Below are 26,463 nucleotides of genomic sequence, written 5' to 3' on the forward strand. Positions count from 1 at the left end.
TTGGCTCCCACTTCTCAGACAGATGTGTGGGCCATTCTCCAAAGGGTTTCCCTTCACCTCAGAGACATTCATGTTTGGAGTTGAAAGCAAAATCCTCTACATAATTTCCTGGCCCTGTGGTTTTGGTATTTAGGAAAACCTCCAGAGTTGGGCTACTGATGAAAAAGCTCCAAGTTAGCAATGCTGCATGTCTTGGGGTGTCAAAGGCTGTTTCCATCTTTCTGGCAAACAGCAATACTTTTTTGACACACCCAGAAAGTGCCCAGTTCCCCAAATTAGGGTTTTTTCCAGACCTTTCCCCCAGCTGATGGTTGGGATGCACTTTATCAGACACCCAGCTTTTGAAGCAGTCATGCTAAATATCCCTTTCTTTTTTGCCATCAGCTGCTCATGATTCACAGCCTTGATCTGACACCCTCAGTAATTATCCCCTTCCCAGCAGAGGCAGATTCGGAGCTGCCACAAGTGGGGAGGTGCCTGTACCCTGCAAAGAAGCAGGAATAATGGGAGACCTTCCTGCTGCCCTCCTGCAAGAGGAGGCTCAGCTCCATGTCTCTGGATGAATCCCTGTTTCCAAGAAGTGGAGGCCATGCTGTTGTTTCAGCCACTGTGGCAATTGCCAGCAGCCAAGGTTTGGGGGAACAAAAGAGAATTAGGTCCAACAAGTCTGCTGAGAACTCACAAAAACTCCCTGTGTGAGTGCCAGGGTGCCTTTTGTGATAATTAAGAGGAAACTTACATCCCAAATGAGCAATCTAGAAGGACTCAGATGCTCAAGAGATGATGCTCCATCCTCTTTGCCCAAGGCCAAAGGACCAGCACAGCCCAGATCTGCTGATGGGACCAACCAGACAGAATTCTTCTCCTAACTCTCATTAGCTACAAACATCATACAATAAAACCAAATCCAGCCTCACTTTTAAGTGATTTCAGACTGTTCTGTTCTGTTTTCCTTAGGTTGCTGCCACGGGAGATCGGTTCTTATCTGTTATTCCCACAGCCCTCAGTTGGAGAGGAGACCCAGCACAGCTGGGGGAACCCCATCTCCCAGGCAATGAGCCACAGGATATTTTTGCAGTGTTTTATGGGCACTGGTGCCATAAACAGAGAGTTTGAGGAGCTCAGCATCACCTCCCTCCTCTCTGTCCCCAAATCTGCTCTACTGAACCAGTCCAGGATTTTCCCTGGGCTGTCTTGGCGTGGTAGTTAACACCAAAAATTGGGAGTTTGTGTGTGTGTGTGAATGGGATCTGTTATTAAAAATACTCCTCAGGAGGAGAAGGAACTGCCTGTCTGATACTGGAAGGATTAATAATGTGTACCAACACTTTCATTCATTTATTGCAACTCCAGTTTCAGTTTTGGGTGCTGTGTAGTGCACAGTTGTAGCAAGAAGAGGTGAGGCTGGGCTGAGGCACCTGGAAAGTCTCTCATAATCATAAATATAAGTTTATTGGTTTTTTTGTCTCATGTTTGTGTGTTTTGTTTTTATATGAATTTAGATTTTATAAAATTTTTTTAGATTTTTTAAAAGTTGTAAATTACATTTTTTTGAGTTTGTGAAGATTTTTTAAAATTATTTTTATATTTATTTTCTCTTTTTATATTAAAAAAATTTTATTAACTGACCCAGAAGTTAAATCAGGACAAGAAACCTTTTCTGGGGATAAAATGCAAAGCAGGGAGGGCTGAGCCAAGCGTGTCCTCATCTTCTGAAGGTGACCTTGCAACAAGAATAATGTCCACCTTTAACTGAAGAGATCAATAGAACAACATTTGAAAAGTCCTTTTTGGAGTGAAGGTTGTCTTTGCCACCTCTGGGTCCAGGCTGGGAAGGTTCCTGGTTTAGCTGGATCCAGCAGAGCCAAGAGGAGAATTCAGTGCAAAGCCCTGAGTTTATTTTCAGTCTCCTCCCAGCTGCAGTGAGCACTCCTTGCCTGAACACCACAGAACAATTTTCAGTGCTTCAACACAAAACAATGCCAAGATTTGATCATAATTTTGTCCTTCATGCTTTGGGTGCATGGTTTCTTTTGAGAGATTCTCAGACAGGTGGAAATCTTACCAGGAAACATCCTGTGAAAATGACCCAGTATGGATGAAAATCCTCAAGTAACCCACACCTGGATGTGAATCTGAAATCAAACCCCAAATCCTCATCCAGATGAAAATCCCAAATCCACCCCCATATGCTCATCCTGATAAAACCCACACATTTTTGCCATGCAGGTAGGAATCCCAAAGAGATCCCCAGGTCAGCATCCAAACAAAAATCCTAAATCCTTGTTCATGTGGGTGGAATCCAAAATCAATTCACAAACCACCATCACTCCCAATCTCCCACAAGTTTTCACCATAATAAAATCCCCAAGTCCACTCTTGGCTTCAGTGAAACCCCCCAAATCATTCCTATGTAGGTTGAAATACTAAATCATCCTCACTCCTTTCATTCCAATAAAAATCCCAAAGCCTCCCCAACACCCCAAATCCAATGAAAATCCAAATTCCCCACACAGATGGGAATGACAAATCTCCCCTCAAATGGCTCTCCCTAACACAAAACCCAAATCTTTCCAAAATCTTCATCCTGATGAATATTCCAAACTGCCTCCATGCAGGCAGGAATCCCACCACCCCCCAAGCCCCCATCCCAATGGAAATCCCAAATCCACTCCTAAATTGAATGTAACCCCCAAATCTCCCCATGTAATTGAGAAACCCAAATCTCCTCCCAGATTTCCACAAATCCCCATCTTAATGAAACCCCAAAATCCTCCCCAACCCTCCAACTCTAACAAAACCCCTGAACACCCCCATGAAGTTGAGAACCCCAAATCCCAACCCCACATCCCTGTCCCAGTGAAATTCTCCTTCTCCATTCAGTTGACAACCCCAAATCCCAATCCAAGCAAAACCCCTAAACCCTCTCCAACTCCTAACTCCAAAGAAACACCCAAATCCCCCTAAAGCCCCTCTCTAACTAAACCCCTAAACCCCTTTCCAACCTCCCAACTCAAACAAAACCCCCGAATCCCTCCATGCAGTTGAGAACCCCAAATACCAATAAAACCCCTAAACCTTCTCTAAACTTCCAACACCAACAAAAATCTGAAATCCCTCCATGCAGCTGAGAACCCCAAATCCACCATACCCCTATCCCAAAGAACCCCAAGCCCTCTCCAACCTCCCAGTTCCAATGAAACCCCTAAATTCTCTCCAACTTTCCAACTCCAATGAAACCCCCAAATCCCCCCATGAAGTTGAAAGCCCCAAACCCTATCTTCCATACAGCCACCCTAACAAACCCCTTAAACCCTTTCCAACCTCCCAAATCCAATGAAATCCCCCAAAACCCTCCACGAATTTGAGAATCCCAAACCCCCCCTCCCATACCTCCATCTTAACAAACCCCTTAAACCCTCTCCAATCTCCCATCTCCAATGAAACCCCACAAATCCCTTCATGAAGCTGAGAACACAAAACCCCCCCTTCCATATCTCCATGCTAACAACCCCTTAAACCTTCTCCAACCTCCCACCTCCAATGAAACCTCCCAAATCCCTCCATGAAGCTGAGAAGCCCAAATCTCCCCCAACCTCCCATCCCAGTGAAGTCTCCCCTATCCCCTCCACAGGCGCATCCCCCGCTCCTTGCTGCCCACTCCCCATCCCCCTCCCCATCCCCATTCATCCCCATCCCCATTCATCTCCATCCCCATTCCCATGCATCCCCACCCATCCCCATTCCCATCCATCCCCATCAATCTCCATCCCCATCTCCATCCTCATCCCCATCTCCATCCCCATCTAACCCTCATCCCCATCCCCACCTCAATCCCATCCCCATCCCCACCCCAATCCCATCCCCATCCTCATCCCCATCCATCCCCATCCTCATCCCCATCCCCATCATCCCCATGCCCATCCATCCCCTATCCCCATCCATCCCCATCCTTCCTCATCCCCATCCCACCCTCATCCCCATCCCACCCTCATCCTCATCCATCCCCACCCGCACCCCATTCCCATCCCCATCCCCATCCCCACCCCAATCCCATCCCCATCCCCATCCCCATCCCCATCCCCATCCCCATCCCCATCCCCATCCCCACCCCAATCCCATCCCCATCCCCATCCCCATCCCCACCCCAATCCCATTCCCATCCCCATCCCCATCCCCATCCCCATCTATCCCCACCCCAATCCCATCCCCATCCCCAGCCCCACCCATGCCCATCCATCCCCATCCCTACCACCATCCATCCGCACCCCATCCCCCTCCCCATCTATTCCCATCCCCATCCCCATCCCCATCCCCATCCATCTCCATCTCCATCCCCATCTCCATCCCTACCCTTCCCCATCCCCATCATCCTCATCCTCATCCCCATCCCCACCCTTCCCCATCCCCATCCCCATCCCCATCCCCACCCTTCCCCATCCCCATCCCCATCCCCATCCCCATCCCCATCCCCATCCCCATCCCCATCCCCATCCCCATCCCCATCCCCATCCCCATCCCCATCCCCATCCCCATCCCCATCCCCATCCCCATCTCACCCTCATCCCTATCCATCCCCATCCCCATCATCCCCATCATCCCCACCATCCCCATGCCCATCCCGGCGCTCTCTCCCCCCGCGCCGGGGGCGGAGGCGGGGGCGGTGCGGGGCCGTCCTGCGCCTCCCCCGGCGGCGGGAGAAGGGGGAGCCCGCGGCCGGGGCCGTGCCCGGGGCCGGGGCCGGGGGAGGGAGGGCATCGCCCGCCCGCCCCGCCGGGACAGAGCGCCGGGAGCCGCGCCGGGACGGAGCGCCGAGCACCATGCGGGCTGCGGGGCTGCTGCCGCTGCTGCTGCTGCTGCTGCTCGGTGAGTGCCGCCCTCCGCTTGCCTCGCACCGCGCTCCAAGCATCCCTCGCCTGCTGCCCGCGCTCCGCTTTTCCCCTGACTAGCGGCGAGTTTGTGGGAAAAGCGGCCGGGGAACGCCGGGCGCCCACCCGGAGCCCGAATGCGGATTTATCGCGGATTTTTTGGGCATTCGGGGCGCATCCAGCCCTCCGCAGGAGCCGCAGTGCCGCTCGGTTCTGCGGAGCCTCCGGCTCTGCCCTCCCGCATCCCGCTGCCCAAGCCCCTCTGCGGAGGGCGATGTGCCGGGCTCCGAGCTTCCCACCCCGTTTTTGGGGGGTCCCGCGGAGCCGGGGTGGGGATTTGGGGCTGTTCTTGCAGTGGTCCAGGTGCTGCGCCCGCGGAACATGAGCCAGAGATGGCGCGGGAGAGGAGCGGGGAATGCTGCGGGAGACAGCGGCTCCCGGGTGGAAGTTGGTGGTGGAGTTGGGAAAAGGTGGAACTGGAGGTTCTTGGGGAGGTTTGGGAGTAGAAGTCCATGGTGGAGCTGGGAAAAGGTGAAACTGGAGGTTCTTGGGGAGGTTATGGAGTGGAAGTCCATGGTGGAATTGGGAAAATTGGAACTGGAGGTTCTCGGGAGTTTGGGAGCTCCTGGGATCCTGCGGTAGTGTGGGGGTCCAGGGTGAGGCTCGGGGTGATGGAGTGATGGAGCTGTGGTTCTCTGGAGGGGTGTTTTGTTGGAAAGGTGGCCATAAACCACATGGGAAAGTAGCAGGGAAAGGAAAGGCACTGATGCTTTCCAGAGTGAGTAAAGGTAGGGAGGAGTGGGGCATTTCTTCCTTGTAATCAGGGAAGGCGAGAAAATAAAATAAAAAATAATAATAAAATAAAGAATAAAAAAATAAAATAATTAAATGAAATTAAAATAAAATCCTGCTCCAACTCAACAGCTCCCAGAAGAGCCTCTGCAGAGCTGAATGTGCTTTTATTCAAGGTAACAAAAGCTGGGGGATGCTCCCGGAGGTAAAAGCACAAGTGGAGGCAGGGCCCTGGGGATTTCACTCTGGGGTGAATTCCCAGAGGTCTGGCTCAAATCTCTGCCTGCTCCTTGTTTTATCCTGCTCCTCTTGGCACTCACAGGGTTTGGTGGGCAGGCAGGTGCAAACCCCCTTCTCTCCTTGATGCCAACATGGGCTTTAAAAGAGATTTTTCTTCCCATTAAAATTCAGGAAGCCCTGGGCATCATTAATACTGGCATAAATCAGGAGCTGTTCATGCAATTTTTCTTGTGCTGGCCAGAATGTAGCTGAGTTTAGCTGACTTTGCCTTCTCAGAAGGTTTTGTCCTGTTTTCCAAAAGGAGGTGATAAATACACTGGGACTGGGACTAAACAGGCTTGTATGTATGCACCTGTGTATAACACTCTGAAGTGATCCTCTTACATTTTTTTCAAAGATTAATTGATTAAATGCTTCAAAACAGTGTTTTCTGCCACTCATTGCTGCTCTTAAATTTTGAAATAAGCTCCTTGGAGATCCTTTTATGTTGCTCCCTGGGTATTGGAACCAGGATTTCTTCCTTAGGGGCCAAGATGGGCATCCCTGTTTGCTGAGTGTTTGGGCTCAGAGTCCCAGCAGTGCTTAACACCAAAACTGGAATCAGCTGTGGTCGTCTGAGTTCCTCAAAGCCTAAAATTCATCTTTTTTTCCCCTTCCTCCTTAAATGGGAAGAAGTTGGGTTTGTAAGTGAAGATGTAGTATTTTGGGTATCTCTAGGAAATAACAACTGTGATGGAGCCTGAATGATTTGCTGTGTTTAACTTGGATGTGAAATGAGAGTTGGGGATTTCAGAGCTGGGTTTTGGAAGGTGACAACTTCTCTGTGTGGGGCAGAGCAGAACCAGCCCGAGGCTGGTTTTTAAAAGCAGCACTCTGGGGTACAACAATTTCCTTGGGAATACTGACTTCCAGGCTTGTACATCCCAATCCCCTGATTTTGCAGAGATTCCTCTTTATATCCTTGCTTAAATCAGAAGAAAATCAGCTTTAGACAAGGCACAGCCAGTGTGTACAGGAGATGCAGCAAATATAACATAAGGCAAAAAACATCTTTAAATTCCACCAGCCAGAGAGGGCTCAGAGTTACCCATTACAGCATCTTCATGGGATATTTTATTTTATTTTATTTTATTTTATTTTATTTTATTTTATTTTATTTTATTTTATTTTATTTTATTTTATTTTATTTTATTTTATTTTATTTTATTTTATTTTATTTTATTTTATTTATTGTTTCTCCACATTGCATCTTGCATTCCCACTGGTGGTCTGATAGCAAAATTACATCAGGAAGAGGCAAAAAACACTTTTTATTCTTAGGGGATTCAAAAGAGCCACAGCTCAAACCTGTCCTGGGGGCAAAAAAGGGCAGGAAGGGTTTTTAGCAGAGATCAAGCACCGGGCTCAAAGAAAACCACAGATTGATGGGTTTGAAACCCTTGTTGCCAAAACACCGCTTTTCATTCCCAAAACGGAATTCCCAGGCTTCCTCCCCAGTACTGAGAGTTCCCTGGTACTGGGAGTTCGTGTTTGTGGCTGAGCTGTCAGAGGTGTGCGTTTAAAAAAACAAACATTTTATCCATGGAATACTAATCCTGACAGGGCAGGAGGAGGCAACTGGGGCCATGTCCCCAGGAGGAGAAAAAAAAAAATTTAACCGGAGGGTTTTAGAATCAGCATCAAAGCAGAGAGGCTCTTCTAAGATATTTTGTCTCGGAGGAACTTTGATAAGACTTTTGCAACCTTTTTGCTGTTTTAGCCCTGTAAAGCCTTCGATTCCCAGCACGGACACAGTAACACAACCCCGGGGGCTGTTTGGGAGGCTTAATTAAAGGATTGTTTGTAAATCACTCGAAGATTCCTGGATGAAAGGAACTGGAACCGTGCAATATACTGATTTAATTCCAGGGAGTCGCTCCAAAGCCTTGTGAGGAGGGTGATCATTCATGATGCTGCTGGCTGGAAATATCTGCTCTCGGCATTTGCAGGGAGGCTGGGGTAGCACTTTGGTTATTGTTTTCCGTATAAACCATGCATTTTCTCTCCCCATCTCGACTTCTAAAAGGTCTAAGCCCACCAGCACGAGTTCTGGGATGCTTTTTGGGACTGGGGGAGGTAATTCACAGCCAGTGAGGATCCCTCCCCCTGGGGCTTTCATCACTCTGTGAGAGCACAGAGGAGCTGTTGGGGTTTAGGTACCCTAAATTTTGCCCCTTTATCCTTGATGCTGCTCTGGGTGTCCCCTTTGCTGTGTCCCCAAAGCCCCACCACACCAGAGGTAAAAGTGGGAGCAGGGCCCTGGGGATCTCACGCTGGGGTGAATTCCCAGAGGTCTGGCTCAAATCTCTGCCTGCTCCTTGTTTTATCCTGCTCCTCTTGGCACTCACAGGGTTTGGTGGGCAGGCAGGTGCAAACCCCCTTCTCTCCCTGATGCCAACATGGGCTTTAAAAGAATTTTTTTCTTCCCATTAGGATTCAGGATGCCCTGAGCATCATTAATACTGGCATAAATCAGGAGCTGTTCATGCAATTTTTCTTGTGCTGGCCAGAATGTAGCTGAGTTTAGCTGACTTTGCCTTCTCAGAAGGTTTTGTCCTGTTTTCCAAAAGGAGGTGATAAATACACTGGGATTGGGACTAAACAAGCTTGTAGTGGGGACAGTGTGTGGATCTGTTTGGATAACACTCTGAAGTGATCCTATTACATTTTTTTCAAAAATTAATTTATTAAATGCTTCAAAACAGTGTTTTCTGCCATTCATTGCTGCTCTTAAATTTTTAAATAAGCTCCTTGGAGATACTTTTATGTTGCTCCCCAGGTATTAGAACAGCCACTGTGTACAAGAGATGCAGCAAATGAGGCAAAAAACACCTTTAAATTCCACCTTTAAATTCCACACAGAGCCCCCTGAAGCTCTGCAGAGCTGGGGATGGGGTGAGTGGGGTTTTATGGTTTTATCCTTACAGGGTGATGCTCCGTGGAGCTGAGGTCCTGCTGTAACATCTCCCTGTGCTACAGGGGCTCAAACCCCAAGCCCAGGTGCCTTCAGCAGCTCCATCCCCAGCTGGTCCAGGCAGGATGATGCCTGTAGCAAACTCATTTATGGATGTGCAGGGATTCCTCCCTCCCCACTGCTGAGCTGATGGGGACAGTGACACTCAGAAACGTGCAGGCTGTGAGCCTGAGCCTGCACCCGATCTCCAGTGCTGTTCCCATTCTGACACCATCCCTGCAGGACCAGGACCCACCCCCAGCTCTGCCCAGAGCAGCAGCAGAGGGTTTGAACCCTGCAGGAATCCGGGTGGCCCGGTTGGGTCCGTTCCCTGTGTGCAGGCATGTGAAATCTCAAAATCTCAGCAGCCTCTCCAGAGCTTTCACACGCTCCTGCCAGCTTCCTGCTCCTCAGCCTGTTTACGTGCTCAGCCCCTTCCACTACTGGCCCATCTCCACCTAAGGATGTTGTTTCTGAATTCTTGCAATGCCTGCCCTTTCCTTCTCAGAGATCCTGAGCAAACCTTGCTGCTTTTTTTTTTTTTTTCCTTTTTTCTTCTCTTTTCCCACTCTCTAAGCAAGGCACGCAGTCATCTGGCATTTCTTGTTCTCCAGCTACCTGTGCTCAGTCCACTGCCACCCCCAGGGCTCTGCCAAATACTCCACGTTGCAGAGAGCAGTTCCTTTAGGCTTGGAATTGCCAAACAAATCCATGAAGTCTTTCACCTGAAGTTTGTGAAGCCACCTTGATTCTCCATTTGGGTGCAGCTCCTTTGGGTATGTGCCACCCATCTCCCACAAAAACCTCTCTGTTGGCATTGGGCTTAATAAAAAGAAAAAAATCCTGATTTTTTTTCCCTGAATGCCTGGTGGGATGGTGTCTCACACCCCAGAATGAGGATATTTCCTCCAGTGCTTTGTTATTTGGGAGGTTTGGGGACAGTTTTTCTGAGCTTCATTGGGTTTTAAGTGCTCTAATTATATATTGGTTGTTGTGCTGGGCTGAAGCCTTGCAGTGTTTTGCTCTGGGGATCCTTGAGGAATACACAGATCCACTGCAAGCAGGCAGGGGGGATGTGCTCTGCTCATATCACAGCTCCAGAGGTGCTCAGCCATTGGGGCTATCCAAAAAGATGCTAATTTTTATGCTAAAAATCCCTGTCTGGGAAGGTAGATAGCTGGGGAGAAACAGATAATCTTCCTTGTTACCGTACAAAAAATCATATAAGATTTTTTTTTTCAGCTATAAACTGAAGAGGTAAAATGCTGTTTAAAGAACTGGCTGTGGTGGAGTTCCTCTCTCTGTTTTTCAAGTGTTTGGTGGCAGAACTGTGCAGTGAGTGCTCAGGGGTGGGGGGACTCTCCCAGCTGGGGCTGCTGTGGCACAAATAGCATCGAGAAGTGTTCAAAAATGTAGATGTGGTGCTTAGGGACATGATTTAGTGGGAGACCTGGCATGTTAGCTTCATGGCTGGACTTACTGTTCCTATAGGTCTTTTCCTACTAATGATTCCATGATTCCATGGGCAGGGACATATTCCACTGTCCCAGGTTGCTCCAAGCCCCATCCAGCCTGGCCTTGGACACTCACAGGGATCCAGGGGCAGCCACAGCTGCTCTGGGCACCCTGTGCCAGGGCCTCACCACCCTCACAGTAAAGCTGAGATTCCTTCAAAGATGACTAAACCTGTTTCAAGTTACCTGCTGGCTTTGAATTGCAAATAATGCTGGAAACAATGATTATTGGTGGAAATCTTGGAAAATGCCAATAGTGTCTTTCATGACTTTAGGGAGTGTAGAGCTCTGTGGTGTCTTATTTAGGGTGACTTTTTTGAGGGTTACATGCCCATAAACACTTGATTTGAGCTGTTGTGTGTCTTAGAGCAAGCCTTTGGCACTGAATATTGCTGAAATCCATTGGAAATCAGAAAATGCCAGGATACCCTAAAGAGAAAAAAAAACCCCTCTCTTCTTGAAGAGGCAAAACTGATGCCTTGAGAAGGCTGAGCTAGAACAGAGGCTGGGCAGAGTTCCAGGATAAAGCAGGGATTTATTCAAAGGATCTCCTCCATGGATGCACCTGGAGCAGCACCAGAGCCCAGCCAGGGCTGCCCCCAAGATGAATCCAAATGGTCCCAAAATGAACCCAAGATGAACCCAAATGGCCCCAAAATGCACGAGCGCTGCCGGGGTCTCTCCCTGGGCTCAGCTCTGCTCCATGTGCACATTGCAGTTCAGTGTCCAACCCCACTGCAGCCCCTGCACTCCCATCCTTGTTTTTCTCTCTGCAGCCCACGGGGTTTGTGCTCCTGGGCTGGGATTGGGATCATTTGTCCTTGGTGCCCGCTGGAGCAGGAATTGTTTTGTCTCCCTGCTCTGTGCACAGAGCTCACCATTCCCTAATATGAAGCCCAGACACACACACTAAAGCAGCACAGAATGTGAAAAATATAAAAGCTAAACCTGAGGCATCATTTCCCCCCTGAAAGCTAAAACCTGAGGCATCAAAGCGAAGCTGCTCAAACTCCAAAAGCACCAACATCCTTCATTTCTCATCTGCCTGTTGGTTCCCAGGTCTTGCTGATGGAAGTTTTCTCACCACCAGATGTGCCTGTTTAGCAAATCCTTGCATCCCTGCAGCTCTGCATGTTGCAGGCACCTTTCCTGCCCGTAAACAGCCCGTGTCTCACACCTCGCTTGGCCGCGGGCCAGGCGCTCTCAGCAGACACCGGTGACACTTTGGTGACAAAGCATTGCAAGGACACGAGGAGAATTCAAACAACTTATTAAAATCAACTCAGTGCAATGCCACAGCACCCAGCAGAGAGCGGGAGGGGGAAGGAATAGGAGTGAACCTTTATTTTGGGTGATGGGAATTCCAGCGCTGCTGGAACATCTGCTGTTGGATGTGCATCCAAAATGAGCAGCAGAGGGAAGGAAGCGAGCAGGACAGGCTGAGATTTGGCTTTCAGCAGGGCTCCACTTGGGAATAACATCCAAGGCTCTGTGTCTTGGGGCTGAGTGGCAGCAGGAAGGGGCTGGGTTCCAGTCTGGACAAACTGGGATGACTGGGCTTGAGGAGGAAGGGAAAACTGGGAGTCACAGTGTGACTCTTCTGCTTTTTCCTTCCACTGAGAGACCCAAAGTAAGGCCATGGAGGTTCAGATATTTAACTAAGGTGTTTAAGGTTGAAGCTGAGTTATCCTTGAATCCAGATGTGCCTTCTGAAGGTAATTCTGATGTGTCTTGTCATGATTTGTCCACTAGAGATGCTTGTTTCCATAAATGCTCCCCAACATGGTCTGATGCTGCACCAAAAATATCCAGGACATGCCCCGGAAACACTTGTGTTGTGTAACACTCTCTGTATATGCTCAGAAACTTAAAAAATTGGTTTTGGATTTGGATGAACTTTTTGCTGGTGGGTCAGGAGTGCACCCTAAAGGCTGCAAAATGAACAGACAAATAAGAAGAGCATGGTCCTTGCGTTTAGAAACCAAATCTGTTCCTGTTGTCAGGTGCAGGACAGATCCTTAGAAAGAGGCAGAAATGGGATCTGCGTTAAAAGCTCCTCCAAAACTGAAAAGGTAATTTTTTTCTTTCTGAGTCAGTCCCGTTTTAGATGCTGCTTTGAGGTCTGGTTCATATCCTTATCATCCTGAATAAAAATTGGATTAATCCAGTGGCTTTTTCTCCATTTCACAGGCTCTGTGTGCAGAGAGCTTTGGTCTTAGTCCACATGGCTGATGAGGGTGGTGAAAGGGGAAGGAAGGTCATTTTGCAGTGGAAGAATAAGGCCTCAGTTATTAATGGCAAAGGCTGAGATTTTCTCTCTCAGCCTTAATTGATTTTGGCAAATTTAACTGGAGGAGGAGGTAGAAATTGGCTTAGAAATTAAGCCCTAATACTTAAATATATATTAGATCTATTGTAGAGAAATGAGGAGACAACCTTGTTAGACTTTTATTCTAAGTGGCTTCTGCTGGATACAGGCAAAGAGAAAAATACCCAGTTTCTAACTTGGACAAAGGGGACTTGAAAGGCTCTTCAGAAAGGCTTGGAGAAACTCTGTTTGAGAAAGTGCTTCTTTGAAACCTAATAGCAAAGACCACTTTTTTTCCCCCCCTCCTCCCTGGAGTCTAAAGGCAGGAGGGCAAGATAAGACATTCCACCACGTAGGCAAATGGGGAAAAAAAAAATAAGAGAAAAGTTTAAATGATACTGCTGCAGGCTGTGGAAAGTGGAGAGCTCTCAGGGTGACTATTATGTGCTGCTTATCAAAATACTGTGAGCCCTGACTGTGAGAAAAAGCAGAGTAATTTAAGAGATACTCTGTGCCAGCACGGATCTGCTTAGCAGAGGTTGTACTGGAACAACATCAAGTAACCAAGGTCCTTGAGATATATCTAATATCTGTATCTAATTTATATCTATATGTATCTATATCCACATTAAATAAGCAATAACGTTGTCCTCATTGGACATTTCTAATTAATCAAGCAACAGAAGAAATGTTTAAAGCACAGGTAAGGGAAGCAAGTTTTCCACCACGTACTGAGTCAGTTGATAAGGAGCAGCCTCAAAGCCTTTGCAGAACTCCAAATCAGTATTCTCATCATGAATTTTTTGCAGCCATCACTCTCTGCTGGCAACCTGGTTTGGTTTTGGAGCCTGGAGGAGTAAAAACAACAAATAAACAAACAAGAATTTGTTCCTGTGGGTTTCTCTTGGCAAAGCAGAGAAAGTAGCAACATGCAGTAAAAGCAGAAAACAGCCTCCTCCTGTTTTATTTTCTTTTTTGTTGGCTTTTCCCTACTAACATTGGTCTCATTTTTCAGATGGATCAGCACCCTGATCTGGTTTGACAAATGCTAAGAAATGTTTGGGCTCTCCACTGCCTCATTCTAAGGGCACATAAATTTATACCAAATCACAGCATTGCCATAAACACCCCAAAATCCTGTGTGTCAAAAAAAGCTGTGATACCTGTGCTGCAAATGGGAGGAACCAACAATTCTGGGGCTCCCAGAAGTCCTGATCCAGCTGAGAGACAGCCAGGACAAAAGATAAGCAAAATGGAACAGGGCGTTGTGTCAGCTGTGAAGCCAGAGAGCAAAATTCACAGCCTTGAACCCAAATTTCAAGCTTGCAGGAGTTAATCTCCTCATCACCTCCACTTTCCCAAGGCTCAGGGTCATTCCCATACCAAAACTCAAGGAGAGATGCTGATCTCTTTGACATAAAGAATGAATTGTCCTGTCCTGTACACGGAATGCTGCGGAAAATGAAAGTTTAGAGATTAATGCAACACCCTGTTATAGACAATTATTTTGTTTCCTTAAAATTTCCCCAGCTGGCTAAAAAAAGCCCTCAAGGCTCTCAGTCCATGTGATTCTGTGGGCTTCTAAGACAGTTCCTGCCCACAAATGGCACCAATAAATCCCAATTAACCACATTCAACAGGAGAATGATCTTTTTTTTTTCTCATTAGAGCTTCACAAAGGGTTCAAAACCTCATTTTATGGCAGGGTGCTTTGATTTAAATTGATGTGGCTTAAATTATGAATTTTAATCATGACTTAAAATACAGAAGGCGAAAGTCATAATTTGAATGATTTGATTTTTATCATGTTTTTCATTTACAATTCATAGCTATATCCCTTAAGCAGGGCTGATTCTCCTCATTGTAAAACTTGGAGATTTACAGCCCACTCTTGCCTTTCAACTGTGTTTTCTAACCAGGCTGGCACACTCTGAACATATTTGTGGAAGGAATTTTATAGCCTGAGACCTCTCTATTTTGAGCTCTAATTTATGCATCTCTGGAGTCGTCCTTGGTGATGATGAATAAAACTAATTTAGGGTTTATTGGTGGAAATCACTCTTTGCTTGCGGAGGAAATTTCTGTTAAACTGACAAATGCAAAAGAGCATTTACAATTCCTTTAAGGTACATCAAATAACCGAGGACCTGGGTGCCTTATGCAATAAAATTTTCAGCAAACTTTTCAGTTTAGTACTAAGCAATTCACTGAGCAAATCTCCAGCGTCAATCTGTGATGGAGTTAGTGACTGAAATGAATTGTTCTGTGTCCCTCGAGGGTTTCAAATAAACAGGAGTCATTCTCTTAAAATTCACTTTTACTGTTTAAAATGGGAGAGGAAACAATTTTATTTTTCAGCTGCCATTTTCCAGTTGTTTTTGCAGCTTGGAATTAACTGTTGGTAGAGCAGCTGAATGTGTTTCTCCTTGACTTGGAGAGAGAATTTCAGTGGATAGCTGAGGTTTATGCAAATAACTTTTGACTGTCTAACTGACTGTCCCATGTCTGGATACCCTGGACATCTGCCCATAGTGCAGGCAGAGAGCAATTAAAGAGAAGAAAAAATTAACCAGACCTCCTTTAATTGGCCGCCCTGTTTTTGTCTCACATCCAAATCCAGCCCCACTTTGTGTTGGGAAAGCTGAGTTCCTCAAGTGCCGTGGGTGTCCTGGCTGGGTCTGGTCTCACTGCAATACATTTAATGTTATTTTTGGTGCTAGACGATAAAATCAGGTCTCCCAAAAATTAGGAAGAGATTTGGCCTCGATGGATTGTGGCCCATTCCCCTCATCCACCATGTCCTGATGTGTCTCCTTGCTGATCCAACATGAGAGCATTTTCCCCAGCAAGCTTGGCAAATAAAATTTTGCTGGGAAAATAAAATAATCCTGAGGTGATTGTGATTGCCACTCCTGCCATCACTCTTTGCACAAAGCCATTCCAGTGAGAGGACACATCTCCTTCTGCTGCAACACATCAATTTAGGCTGATAAAGGTCTCTGAAAAGCTGCAGTTTGACCCAGCTCAAGGTGGAGGATGCACTAACAGACCCTGGGCAGGTTCCTGCAGCTCTCACTCTGCATTTCCTTGGTCCAAACCCCTTCCAGACTCCTGGAAGGAGCAGCAACCCACAATGGCCATGCACCTGAGAAGCTCTTCCATGCTGAGTGCTTATCAAAACCTGGCCTGTAATTCACCATCTCACCCCCAAACATTATTTTCTGGGGAGTTTTCCAGCCAGGAGAAGGTCAGTAGTGGAGGGGATGGTGTTAAGGAATTCCTAATGAGGACAAGGATGGGCAGTGCAACCCCCACTGTTGGCTGCCCAGTGAAGGACAAAACCTGTCACCCATCACTGTCCACACTCCCAGGTTTCCCCAAATCACAGCTTCAGTTGCTGGGGGTGATTTAGGGCAGCCAGTTTGGGAGGAAAAAAAAAAAAAAAAAGCTTTTATTTTGGCAAAGGAAGTGGTTCAAGCAGGGTGGAGTGGTGGGAGGGTGGTGAAAAATGTGGGGTTGGGTTGGTGGCAAGAGAAGCAGGGGATGTCATGATCAGTGTGTGCATTTATGAATGTCCTTTACAGAGGGTTGGGGAGGGAAATGCAGGAGTCTAAACTGATGGGTTGAGAAAGCAAAAAGATGGTTTTCTGCTTTAAAAAATTCCACCTTTTTGTGTGTTCCTATTACTGCACCTGGTGCTGATAGCTGCACCTGGTAAAATTTTGGGCATTTAAAGGAGCTTGGGTGTGACAGGAAAACCCCAAGGGAGCAGTGCTCTTCCTCCCTGATCATGTTAGAAATGAAAATTCCAGCATTTTGTCAGCATCCTTGATGGAAGCAAAGTGACCTGGCCCCAGCAGCAGCTCCTGCAGGAGTCTCTGCACTTAATCCCTGGCCAGCACAGAGGCTTCCAGCATTGCAGAACATGCCATGGACAATTGGAGAGGCTCTGGATGGGTGCAGAGCCCCAGCACGATGAAACATTCATGGGGGTACTGTGGAGAGTGGGTTATTTTGGCCCAAACCCAAAGCCAAGCTCTGGAGTGGTCCCACTGTGCACAGCTCTCCGTTATCTCCTCTGTGTTCTCACACAGAAAAATCCCACTGCCAATCCTGATAAAATACTGCAAAGAGGAAAAAAATAATAAAGAAGTCAGGAAACCACCAAAAGAAGCTTCGTGTGCCTTGGGGGTTTGATGGGGAGCACCAGGGGGACAGCCACGCCGAAGGAATGCCGGCTATTTTGGGCTGTGTTTGTTTTTGAGAGGCAGGAGCAGGAGGAGGGTTGCAACTCCACACTTTTTCTGCCGTGAGAGCCTTTTGCATGTCTGGCAGGATGGCTCCAATCTGATTAGGAGGAGGCTCGATTAGGAGGGGGCTCTGTGTGGGGGCAGCAGCAGGGAGGGGGGATGGATGTGAAGCTGCTTTCCCTGGGAGCAGCAGCCAGGGGATGCCCCGAGCCCAGCTGGCCTTTTAGGGAGGGTTCCCTCCTAATCCAGCTCAGAAGCAGTTTTGGGGCAGGGGTTTATCTCCGTCTTGGCTGGTCGGATTGGTACCCTGAGGTGCTGGAAGAGGAGTGTTGATGAAGTGGATGGGTGAGGAGGAGCAGCACAGGGAAACCTCTGTAGGGGACCTGCCTTTGAGGCTGGATTTTGGGATCCCACTTCACTTATTTATTTATTTACTCCCGTCCTGAAGGCTGACACTCATCCCAGTGAGGGGGAGGATAAGAAAAGTGCAGCCCATGAGCTGTTCCTGCAAGGATTTCCACTCGGTCTGAGCAGAGGCACTCACCCCACAGAGGGAGAGAAGGGGTGCTAAGATTTTGTCTCTGCTCAAATCTGATAAGAGCAGATGCTCACAGCCTATATCTGAAGAAATTAGAAGCATTCCTGCCTCAGGAATTTATTTCTTAGAGGAATTTTTTTAGAAAGGAAATAGAGGAAATACTGGAGGAAATCTTTTTTTCTGAGACCTTTGGATCTCTCAGCCCCTGTTTTAAGCACCAAGACTATTCCTTGTTGAGATGGACAGTTGTGCCTGTGGGCAGATTTTCCATTTTTCTCCTCACAAAAGGCAAGAAATGGCTTGTTACAGGAACTTGGTGCCACCTTCATCTCTCAGGACTCCCCAAAACCAAAGAGCTGCAAATTTTCCCAGTCTGTTCAAGCTGTGGCTGTTGCCATGAAACTGCCAAGAGCAGGGAAAGAAGGAGCCCTCTGCTCGATAATCTAGATTAGGAATAAGGAATTTGTTCTGTAGTAATAAGGATCAGCTTTTGGATCTGCTTGGATTTGGATTTGAGCCATCTTCCCAGGGGTGAGGGCCCAGCATCCAAACATCCTGATGCTGTAGCTCATCTCCATCACACATTTGAGCTGCCCTCCAAGCATCAGGGTTAGGGTTTGCAAGAAGGGCATTTGCTCCACACCTTGCTTTCCTCCAACACTGTTTCTGCTCCTGTTTGGGAGAGCTGATTTGAATCCTGCAGCAGCACAGGACTTGGCCATCCTAAGTCCCAAAATGCAGTGCCTGGATTCCAGTACATATTCTATTTATTTGGCTGCTCTGCTGTGCAGAAACTTCCTGGGCAAAGGAGCTGGTGCTGTTGGTTTGCATCATTTGAGCATTTCAGCCTCTCATCAGTGACTCTGTGACTCGCATTGAGAGGTCTGGGTACTGGGAGGGACTTGTGATGGAGAAGCAGAGCAATTCCAGGCCAGGCTGGTCTGGTGGGAGGTGTCCCTGCCCATGGCAGCAGGGCTGGAACGAGATGATCTTCAAGGTCCCTTCCAACCCAAACCATTCTGTGATTCTGTGATGATTCTGTGCCAGCCACCAGGGCCAGGAGCGTGCCTGCACCACAGAGCAGAGTCTGCAGTACATGGTCTTGCGAGTTATTAATTATTTAAAGCAATCAGTTGCTAAGAATTTAAAGCAAACAACAATCAATTACTGAGAATTACCAATGAGCATTGCTGGAAGTTGTCATTTGCTTTTGATGGCTCAGGTCTTTCTTGCCTCCATGGTCAGCAGGCCCAGGCCTTGATTTCTGAGTGGTGTCCAGCAGCATTTTATCCAATTATAATTTCCAGAGATGTCAGGAGGAGATGGGGCTCAGGGCAGTGAGAGGGTATTTTTGCACAGCTGATTGTGCTTCTCCAAATGTGCATTCGAAATGTGTGTGGGGATTTTTCAGCTCCATTCTGCCTAGCTGTAATCAGGGATGCTGTTTTCAGGTAGTTTTGGCAGCAAAGCCATGCTTTGATTTGGCCAGGGATCACTTGCAAACATGCCAGGAATGTTCATGCAGCTGCAGCCTTCACCAGAGCAGGGGCTCCACCTCCAGTGCCCAGCTCCAGGATTACAGCCAGCAGCACCCACTGAATCCCAGTTCAGCACCCCCTCTCTCCTCTGCTCTGCTGTGGCTTTCCCATCATGTCCCTGCCCTCTCCTCCCATCTCCAACCCCACCAGGAGTCCAGCTCAGTTTCCTAAAGGAAATGCCCAAGCTGACATGTCAGAGCTCCCTGGTGTCTCCCACCCCAGGAACAGAAGAATTGAGATATTATCATCAAGCCCAGCCCCACAGCTCACTCCTGTACCCAGAGCTGTGGATCCCCTCCAAGGTGAGAACTCAAGCTGGTATTTGCAGACCTGATGGCCTCTCTTAGGAGGAAGAGGAGGATGATTAGCAGCAGGGAGGGGATGCAGTTCCTTCTTCCTTCCTGCTTCCTTTGCTCCCTTCCCTTGCCCTGCCACAGCCTTCCCTGTGGCACAGCCTCCAGGCACTGCCCTGGAGAGAAGGATTTGATGGCAGGGAGATGTTTTGGTGGCAGGGAGACATCAGCAAAGCCCTGAGCTCAAAAGGTGACATGGACAGGGTCTGTTCCATCCAGCCACCCTGGGTGTAGGTGCTGTAAGCTTTGCTTTCCTCTGGATACTCTTTAGGTTTTTCCTCCCTGACTGGCAAATCTCTTTATGCTCAAACTCACTACCTGTCATGGGAGATTTGGGGACCTGAGTATGACCCTTGCTGTGTGCTGTATTTTTTTCATCTATTACATTTTTTTGGCTGGAGTTTCTCAGCACGCAACAGCGCCATTGAAACCTACTGAGTGCAAAGCACTGCGTCCCCAACCCGGTGACATCCCACAACTTCCCAGGCTCTTCTGCTCAGCTGTAACCACGCAGGAATCTCACTCCTTGCTGGGCTGCTGGGTGGACAACATTGTTCCCCTATTGAGTCATTAACAATGAGGTCATTGGGCTGGAAAGACAATGTCATTCAGCAGCCAAGAACCCAGCTGGCTGATCCCGGTTGTGTCTCATCTCCTATGACAAAGCCACTTTTAATTGACTAATTAAAGCTTTTGCAGGCTCCATCTTGGAAGGATGACCAAAATAGACATTGTTCTTTGTCAGCATTAAGTCAGGCCAGTTGGCTGATTAAGAAGCAAGACCTTTCTTCCTTCTCCACTTTGCCACTTGCTGTGCAGGCCTTAATTCCTGGTCCTGGCAATGGGAAAACCTCCTCAGAAATATCCCACCATGTGCTGCAGAGCAAGCTCTTTGAATGAGGCCCCAAGGACCTCAAAAAAGCTCACCCAAAGCCCACTCAAGCCACTTTGGGATGGCTTCTCTGTGTTTCCATCACACCTTTTGTTGGACACTTGATATTTTGTGTTCCCAGCTCCTTGCAGGAGTTTGATATTGCACCTAAACCTATGGCATTGGGGTGCTCCCATATAGGCCTTACAAGGACAATTTGATCCACTGGCTGTGGGTCAAGGGCATTTTTATTCCCATTTCTGGATCCTTTTTCTCTTTATGTACTTTTTTGGGGTGGTGCAGTGCAGGTGGAAAGCAGGGGCACGTCCAAGCACTGACAAGAGGTGTGCCCACAGTAAATCCTTGCTTCCCTCAGCTGAGTGCTCCTGCACTGCCAGGACCCTCACCACTCTCTGAACGAAGATGCTTTGAGCCCTGAGACCAGTGGCCACTTCTGCTCTTTGCATCTCTTGTTCTCATTGCCACTCTGAGTAATACCCTCCCGAAACCAGAGAATAAATGTGCCCCGAGGGACTCCACAGGACAAATGCTGTTTCGTGCAGCCACCTTGCCGTTTCCATTCAACCCCCAGGGTTTTTTCAGCCTGCAGTGTGATTGTCTCAAATCAGATTTATCTCCTTTTTGCTGCCCAGGCCCTGCTGAGCAGGAACGCTGGGTGTGTGTTTACCAGGGCCGGTGTCCCAGCCCTAAAGTACAGCAGCCGCTTCTTTTGAAGAACACACAAAGCAAGGAAGAGGAGCAATTGTTTGGGAGGAAGTTGAACCAGAATGTAATAGACTCCCATGGGATTTACTATTAGTAATTATTTGTATTGCTCTGGCACCTAACCAAGGTTGGGGCCCCGGTTAGAAAGGTGCTGGATCAGCCTATAAATGAAGACAGCTCCTCTGTCCAAAATCTGGCCATTATTGCAGGTAGAGATGGGGAAACTGAAGCAGGGAGAGGCTGACAAGTGTAACGAGGGTTGTTTTAGGGAGTTGTGGCTCAGCAAGGAGGTGAGCTTACAGGAGCATCCTTCCTCTCTGGGGGTAAATTCTAGAACATGGAACTGCAAAATGGTTTGGGTAGGAAGGGACTTTAAAGACCATCTTGTTCCACCCCCTGCTATGGGCAGCCTTCCTCTGGACCAGGTTGCTCAAATCCCATCCAACCTGGCCTTGGACACTTTCTTTACTTGTGTTGCTTCCAGTTCTACCTCAGAGGCCATTGGGTAACAAATATGCTGTGCTGGTGGGTCCTGCCCTGGGACAACAATGCAAAATGTAGTTTCTTACTGTTTGTGCCTTTAATATGTGATTTCTCTGATCGTGTGTATTACTTAAAGGAGGGGAGGAGCAGGAGCTATCAAAGAGTACAACTGCTTCAAATTGAAACTGAGTCCTGTTTCTCCTGAAAAACAAAACAAACAAACAAACAAACAAAAAGCTGAAATGGATTTCTCTTTCTGTAAAGTTTCAGGAGAGTTAAATAACGAGGCAATTACAAATCTGCCGACAATAGAAGCTGATCAGATTACACAGGCCTGTAAAACCAGGGGCCTGTAAAGCCAGATCATCACTGGAGCCATTTGGTGGGAAAGAAACTCAGTGCCAGACAGTCTTTAAATAGTTTTGAATAAGAGGGAGGGCTGGCTGTGTCCTTCCCTTCCGAGGCTCTCCCCACCTAAAGAATAGCACCGAGCCTGCTGCCAAGTCCAGCGTGTCTAGTGCATGCCCAAAGGCTCCACTCACAGGCCCAGTATATAAATATATGTAGGTGCTCATGCATGCAATGTGTATATATAGATCTTCCCAATCATCTGGGAAGACCCCACCCTGAGGGAGGTGTGGGTGTGGAACTGGAGGAAAAAAAAATAAAAATAAAGGAGGGACCCAAAATAGCAGCGACACACAAAGGATCCCAAGGAAATGTGGAGCTCTCCTCACGGCATTGGCAGGAAATCTCTGGGCTGCTGGCTCAGTAACCCCGGCTAGCCAAGGTCATGGGGGACTGATTGTGGTGGAGGGATGGATCCTGACATCCATCTCCTGCAAAACTCCTGGGGTGTGAGGGGGAAGCTTTTGTGTCAGTGGTGATTTGCAGGTATCCCAGATGTGCCTGCAGAGGAATCTGTCTCCAGCATAGCCTGAAAGAGAAGCAAAGTAGACAGAACTGGGGAGGATATTTAAGCAGGAATCACCCTGTGGTCTTTGTGATGAAGGTCTCCTGGACAAGGGAAGAGATGAATCTGACTCTATGTTGTCAGAAGGCTGATATGATTTATATTATATTATATTATATTATATTATATTATATTATATTATATTATATTATATTATATTATATTATATTATATTATATTATATTATATTATATTATATTATATTATATTATATTATATTATATTATATTATATTATATTATATTATATTATATTATATTATATTATATTATATTATATTATATTATATCATATCATATTATACTATGCTAAACTAAAACTATACTACACTATAGAGCAAGGAATACATCAGAAGGCTTAACAATAATGAATAATAAAAACTTGTAACTGACTCCTCAGAGTCCAACAGAGCTGGCTGTGATTGGTCATTAAGTAAAATCAATTCACATGGAACCAATCAAACATGCACCTGTTGGCAAACAACCTCCAGACCACACTCCAAAGCAGCAAACACAGGAGAAGAGAATCAGATAATTATTATTTATATTTTTCTCTGAGGCTTCTCAACTTCCCAGGAGAAGAAATCCTGGCAAAGGGATTTTTCAGAAAATGTGACGGTGACATCACCCAAAATTTTACTTAGAGAGGCTGGGATGCTTGTGAGGGCATCACCAGTGCCTCTTGGAGGTGGCTTCTATGTCACTTGGCACCACCTGTGTCTTTCACATCATCTTAGAGTGTCAATAAACCAAAGATCGCAGAATCACAGAGTATCTCCAGCTGGAAGGGACCCACAAGGTTTACCAATTCAAGATATTTCAGGTCATCCTCTCTGGGTTCATCCTGGCCTGGTGGTGGATGGTGTGTGAGATGGGCCAGTGAGGCAACGTGACTTGCCACCCAGAAAAGTAAATTTGCTGGCTGGAGGGCGTAAATTTGGCCTGATTTGTGACTCATGAGAGGTGCTGGGCGCACAAAGGAGGGTGAGGCTCTGGGCCTTATCCTGTCCCCACCATCTCTTTTCCGCTGGTCCGTTCTGTCCTCTGGGCAGGCAGGCGATGTCCCAGTCCTGCCCTGAGCATGACCCCGGGGGACTGGCCACCTCCCCACAACCCACAGTGGTGGCAGGAGCAGGCAGAGCTGTGGCCTGAGGGCGATTCCTGCTGTAAATCTTCGGGGAGGTGGAGAGGAAAGGGAGGTGCAAGCAGCAGGGGACAACGTGTTGCAGTGCCACGGCAGCTGTGTGCCAGCACAAACTCACCTCCCACTCACCCGTCTCCATTTTTTCCCTTGTACAAGGGCAACCAGTGACCAGGCTGAGGTCTCCTTATTCTTTTGGGTTTAGGGTCTCTCCTCTTGTTTTCTGCCCCTTTGGGCTGTGGCTTGGACCTTCTGGGTGCTGGGCATGCAGGTTCAGCTTCTAGCTGAGGATGGCATCCTTGGTTTTGATGGCACAAGTTTGAGCATTAGATCCCTGCTGCTAACACCAGCTTTAAAGCCTCTCTGTGGTCTCACATTGTCAGGCTGTGAGGCTCCAGAGAAACCTGTCCTTGGGCTTGGGGTTGATCCTTTTCCTTTAGGAAGAGCCCCCACCACAAGAAAGGGAATATTCCCTCCCTTCCTCTTCTTCACTGCAAAAATTAGAGTGACACTCACAAAAAATGAGGGGAGTTTTGGCTGCACAACCAACCCACACGAAGCTTGCTCCACGAGAGCCTTGTGGCCCTCATTGCCCACGGATAAAGTCTAGACACGTCGCTGGTGCACGGCACCCAACTTGAGTGACATTGGATGTGACAACTCTTCCCCGGTGCTGGCCAGCTGGCAGAGGTTCAGCTGGCAGGATGAGTAGCTCAGGGCCAGCTCCATCCCTGCCCTTGCTCAGCATGAACCCAAATATGGACCCAGCCAGCTGGAAAGGAGGGCAAGGGGAAGAATTTCATCTCCCCATGCCACCCAACAACTTGTAGGGTGCTGTCTCCACTGCCTTCTTTTGTCCTGCCTTTCTCTGTGGCAAAAACTGAGACAAACTGAGTTCCAGGAGGACCCGATCATGGCCTTTCTGCAGTTAAGGGGCTTATAAGAAAGATGGGCATAAACTTTTTAACAGGGTCTGTTGCAGTAGGACAGGGATGATGGTTTTAAACCGAACAAGGCTCCATTTAGATTAGATACAAGGCAGAGATTTTTGATGATAAGGGTGCTGAGATGCTGGCACATTTTGTGAAGCTGTGGATGCCCCATCCGTGGAAGTGTTCAAGACAGGACTCTGAGCAACCTGATCTAGTTGAAGATGTCCCTGCTGATTGCAAGGATTTTAACATCTGTTCCAACACAAACCAATTGATGATTCAATGATGTGACATCAAATCTGACATCAAACAAAGCTTTCCATGCCCAGGAATTAGGAAGGTCCAACCTCAGCTGAGGAGGAAGGTGTGCCCCATCCCTGATGTTTGGTCAGTGCAACATTTAGGAGCTTGTTTTCTGTGGACCATCACCAAATTTCTCCTGAATTAACTTTCCTAAAGTCCATCAGCTCCCCCTCATCAGGTTTAAGAGCTGAGGAGAGTTTGATTTAACTTACTTCATTTGGGCTAAATTAAATAAAGACTGATTTAAAGCTGAACAAGAGTGGCCACCTGGTGGGTTGTGTGCACTTTGACTAATCCACTCTGAAATCATACCTCCTTTTAATTTTAGATTAATTTTAGATTATTTTTTTCTGAGTACCCCTGCGTAGACAAGCCATCAGGCTGTATAAAGATCAGTTCCTGTCTCACTGGCTCATGTCTTCACTCCTTCCCAAGCTGTCTGAAGTCCTCCAGGAAAAGCCAGCAAGGGATGATTCATCTTTCTGGGGTGAAAATCAGAGGGAGGAACTTCTTCTCTGTCAGAATGAATAAATCTGTGTCCCCAGACACCCTCACTGGTGAGCAGCAGGGCTGGAGAAAGAGGGTCAGGTCCCCAGGAAGGGCTGCAGGGATGTGACAGCTCAGCCCTCGAGAGCAAAGCTGATGCTTTGGCCAAGCAGTTCACAGTGTTGGCTTCTCCAACGTGCTCTTCCCACCACCTTGACAGCTCCTTAGTGATTCAATCAACTCGTGGGCCCAGCTCTCAACTCTGGGGAGAGGTGGTAAAGTTCCCCCAAACCTTCCACCCCGGAGAGAGGTGGCGAAGTTGGGTGGGATCTTCATGTGGTAAAGGTGGAATTCCCAACTGGCAGCCCCAGTCTTTAGGTTCTTCTCATGGACCTGAGATTCCTGCCCAAATTCAGAAAAAAAAACCCTAGACTTTTAACCTATTTGCCTTTTCTTCAAAAAAAAAATTAAAAAAAAATATTTAAGTGCTTGTGTCCACAGACAAAAAATCCTGAAAGACCATCTTAAAGACTTACAATGTTGAAGAAAAATCCCAGATATTTAGTGTATAACAAAGTTCTGTACTCTTACAGCTTTCTTGAGGTTTTCAGTGTTGTGTTGACTTACGACCACTGCTTTGGGACAGAAGCACCTGTGCTTTACCTTGATCCAGAGAGATTTTCTGGCCCATTACTCGGTGTAAACCTTGAGTTTCTTCCAAAGTCCTGTGTGACTTCTGCAGAAATAGAGGGGCCTCAGGGCTAAATGTACCAGACACCGTGTCCTTCAGTAATGGGTGATTGATGCTCCCTTGATACAGGCCACAAATCCTCCTTCAAAGCAGCAAGGTCATCATGGGGTAGCTCCACTCCAATGGTACAAAGAATTCAGGAGAGGACAGGAGTGTGGCCATGCTCTGTGTTTTGGAGGGCCTGGTCAGCCTGGGACATGAGGTTTTTTGGCTTGTGCTCCCTACATTTCTGCTCCAGCAGCTCTGGTGTTATTTTCTACACAACGAGGTATAGGAAAGAGGATTATTTCCAGGCTTAGTGGTGAAAAAATTCCTGTGGGTTGTGTGGATAGAAGTGGGCACATGTGTTTGTGTTGGTTTGATTCGTTGACAACCTCCTGAAGGATTTCTGAGCTTTCATTTTCC

The 26,463-nt window shown here is 47.4% G+C and overlaps 1 protein-coding gene and 1 long non-coding RNA gene across 3 annotated transcripts in view; one reads left to right on the forward strand and one right to left on the reverse strand.

The window, feature by feature from the left end:
- Positions 1 to 1,609: 1,609 nt before the first annotated feature.
- LOC135301514 (uncharacterized) lies at positions 1,610 to 3,658 on the reverse strand. Of its 2 annotated transcripts, XR_010363242.1 has the most exons (3): positions 2,066 to 3,658; positions 1,816 to 1,937; positions 1,610 to 1,723 (listed from the first exon to the last, which is right to left on the reverse strand). It is a non-coding gene; the product is annotated as an uncharacterized LOC135301514 (long non-coding RNA). The 2 variants fall into 2 exon arrangements; XR_010363241.1 differs by having other exon boundaries at positions 1,610 to 1,937.
- A 995-nt stretch (positions 3,659 to 4,653) lies between these two features.
- Positions 4,654 to 26,463, forward strand: part of PODXL (podocalyxin like) — a 46,225-nt gene continuing 24,415 nt past the window's right edge. The window contains exon 1 of the mRNA XM_064421678.1: positions 4,654 to 4,866. Within this exon, the coding sequence (XP_064277748.1) occupies positions 4,821 to 4,866 (46 nt within the window). The 5' untranslated portion in view covers positions 4,654 to 4,820. The remainder of the gene's footprint in view (positions 4,867 to 26,463) is intronic.

Source organism: Passer domesticus, chromosome 5 (genome assembly GCF_036417665.1).
Source record: "Passer domesticus isolate bPasDom1 chromosome 5, bPasDom1.hap1, whole genome shotgun sequence".
Lineage (NCBI taxonomy): Eukaryota > Metazoa > Chordata > Aves > Passeriformes > Passeridae > Passer > Passer domesticus.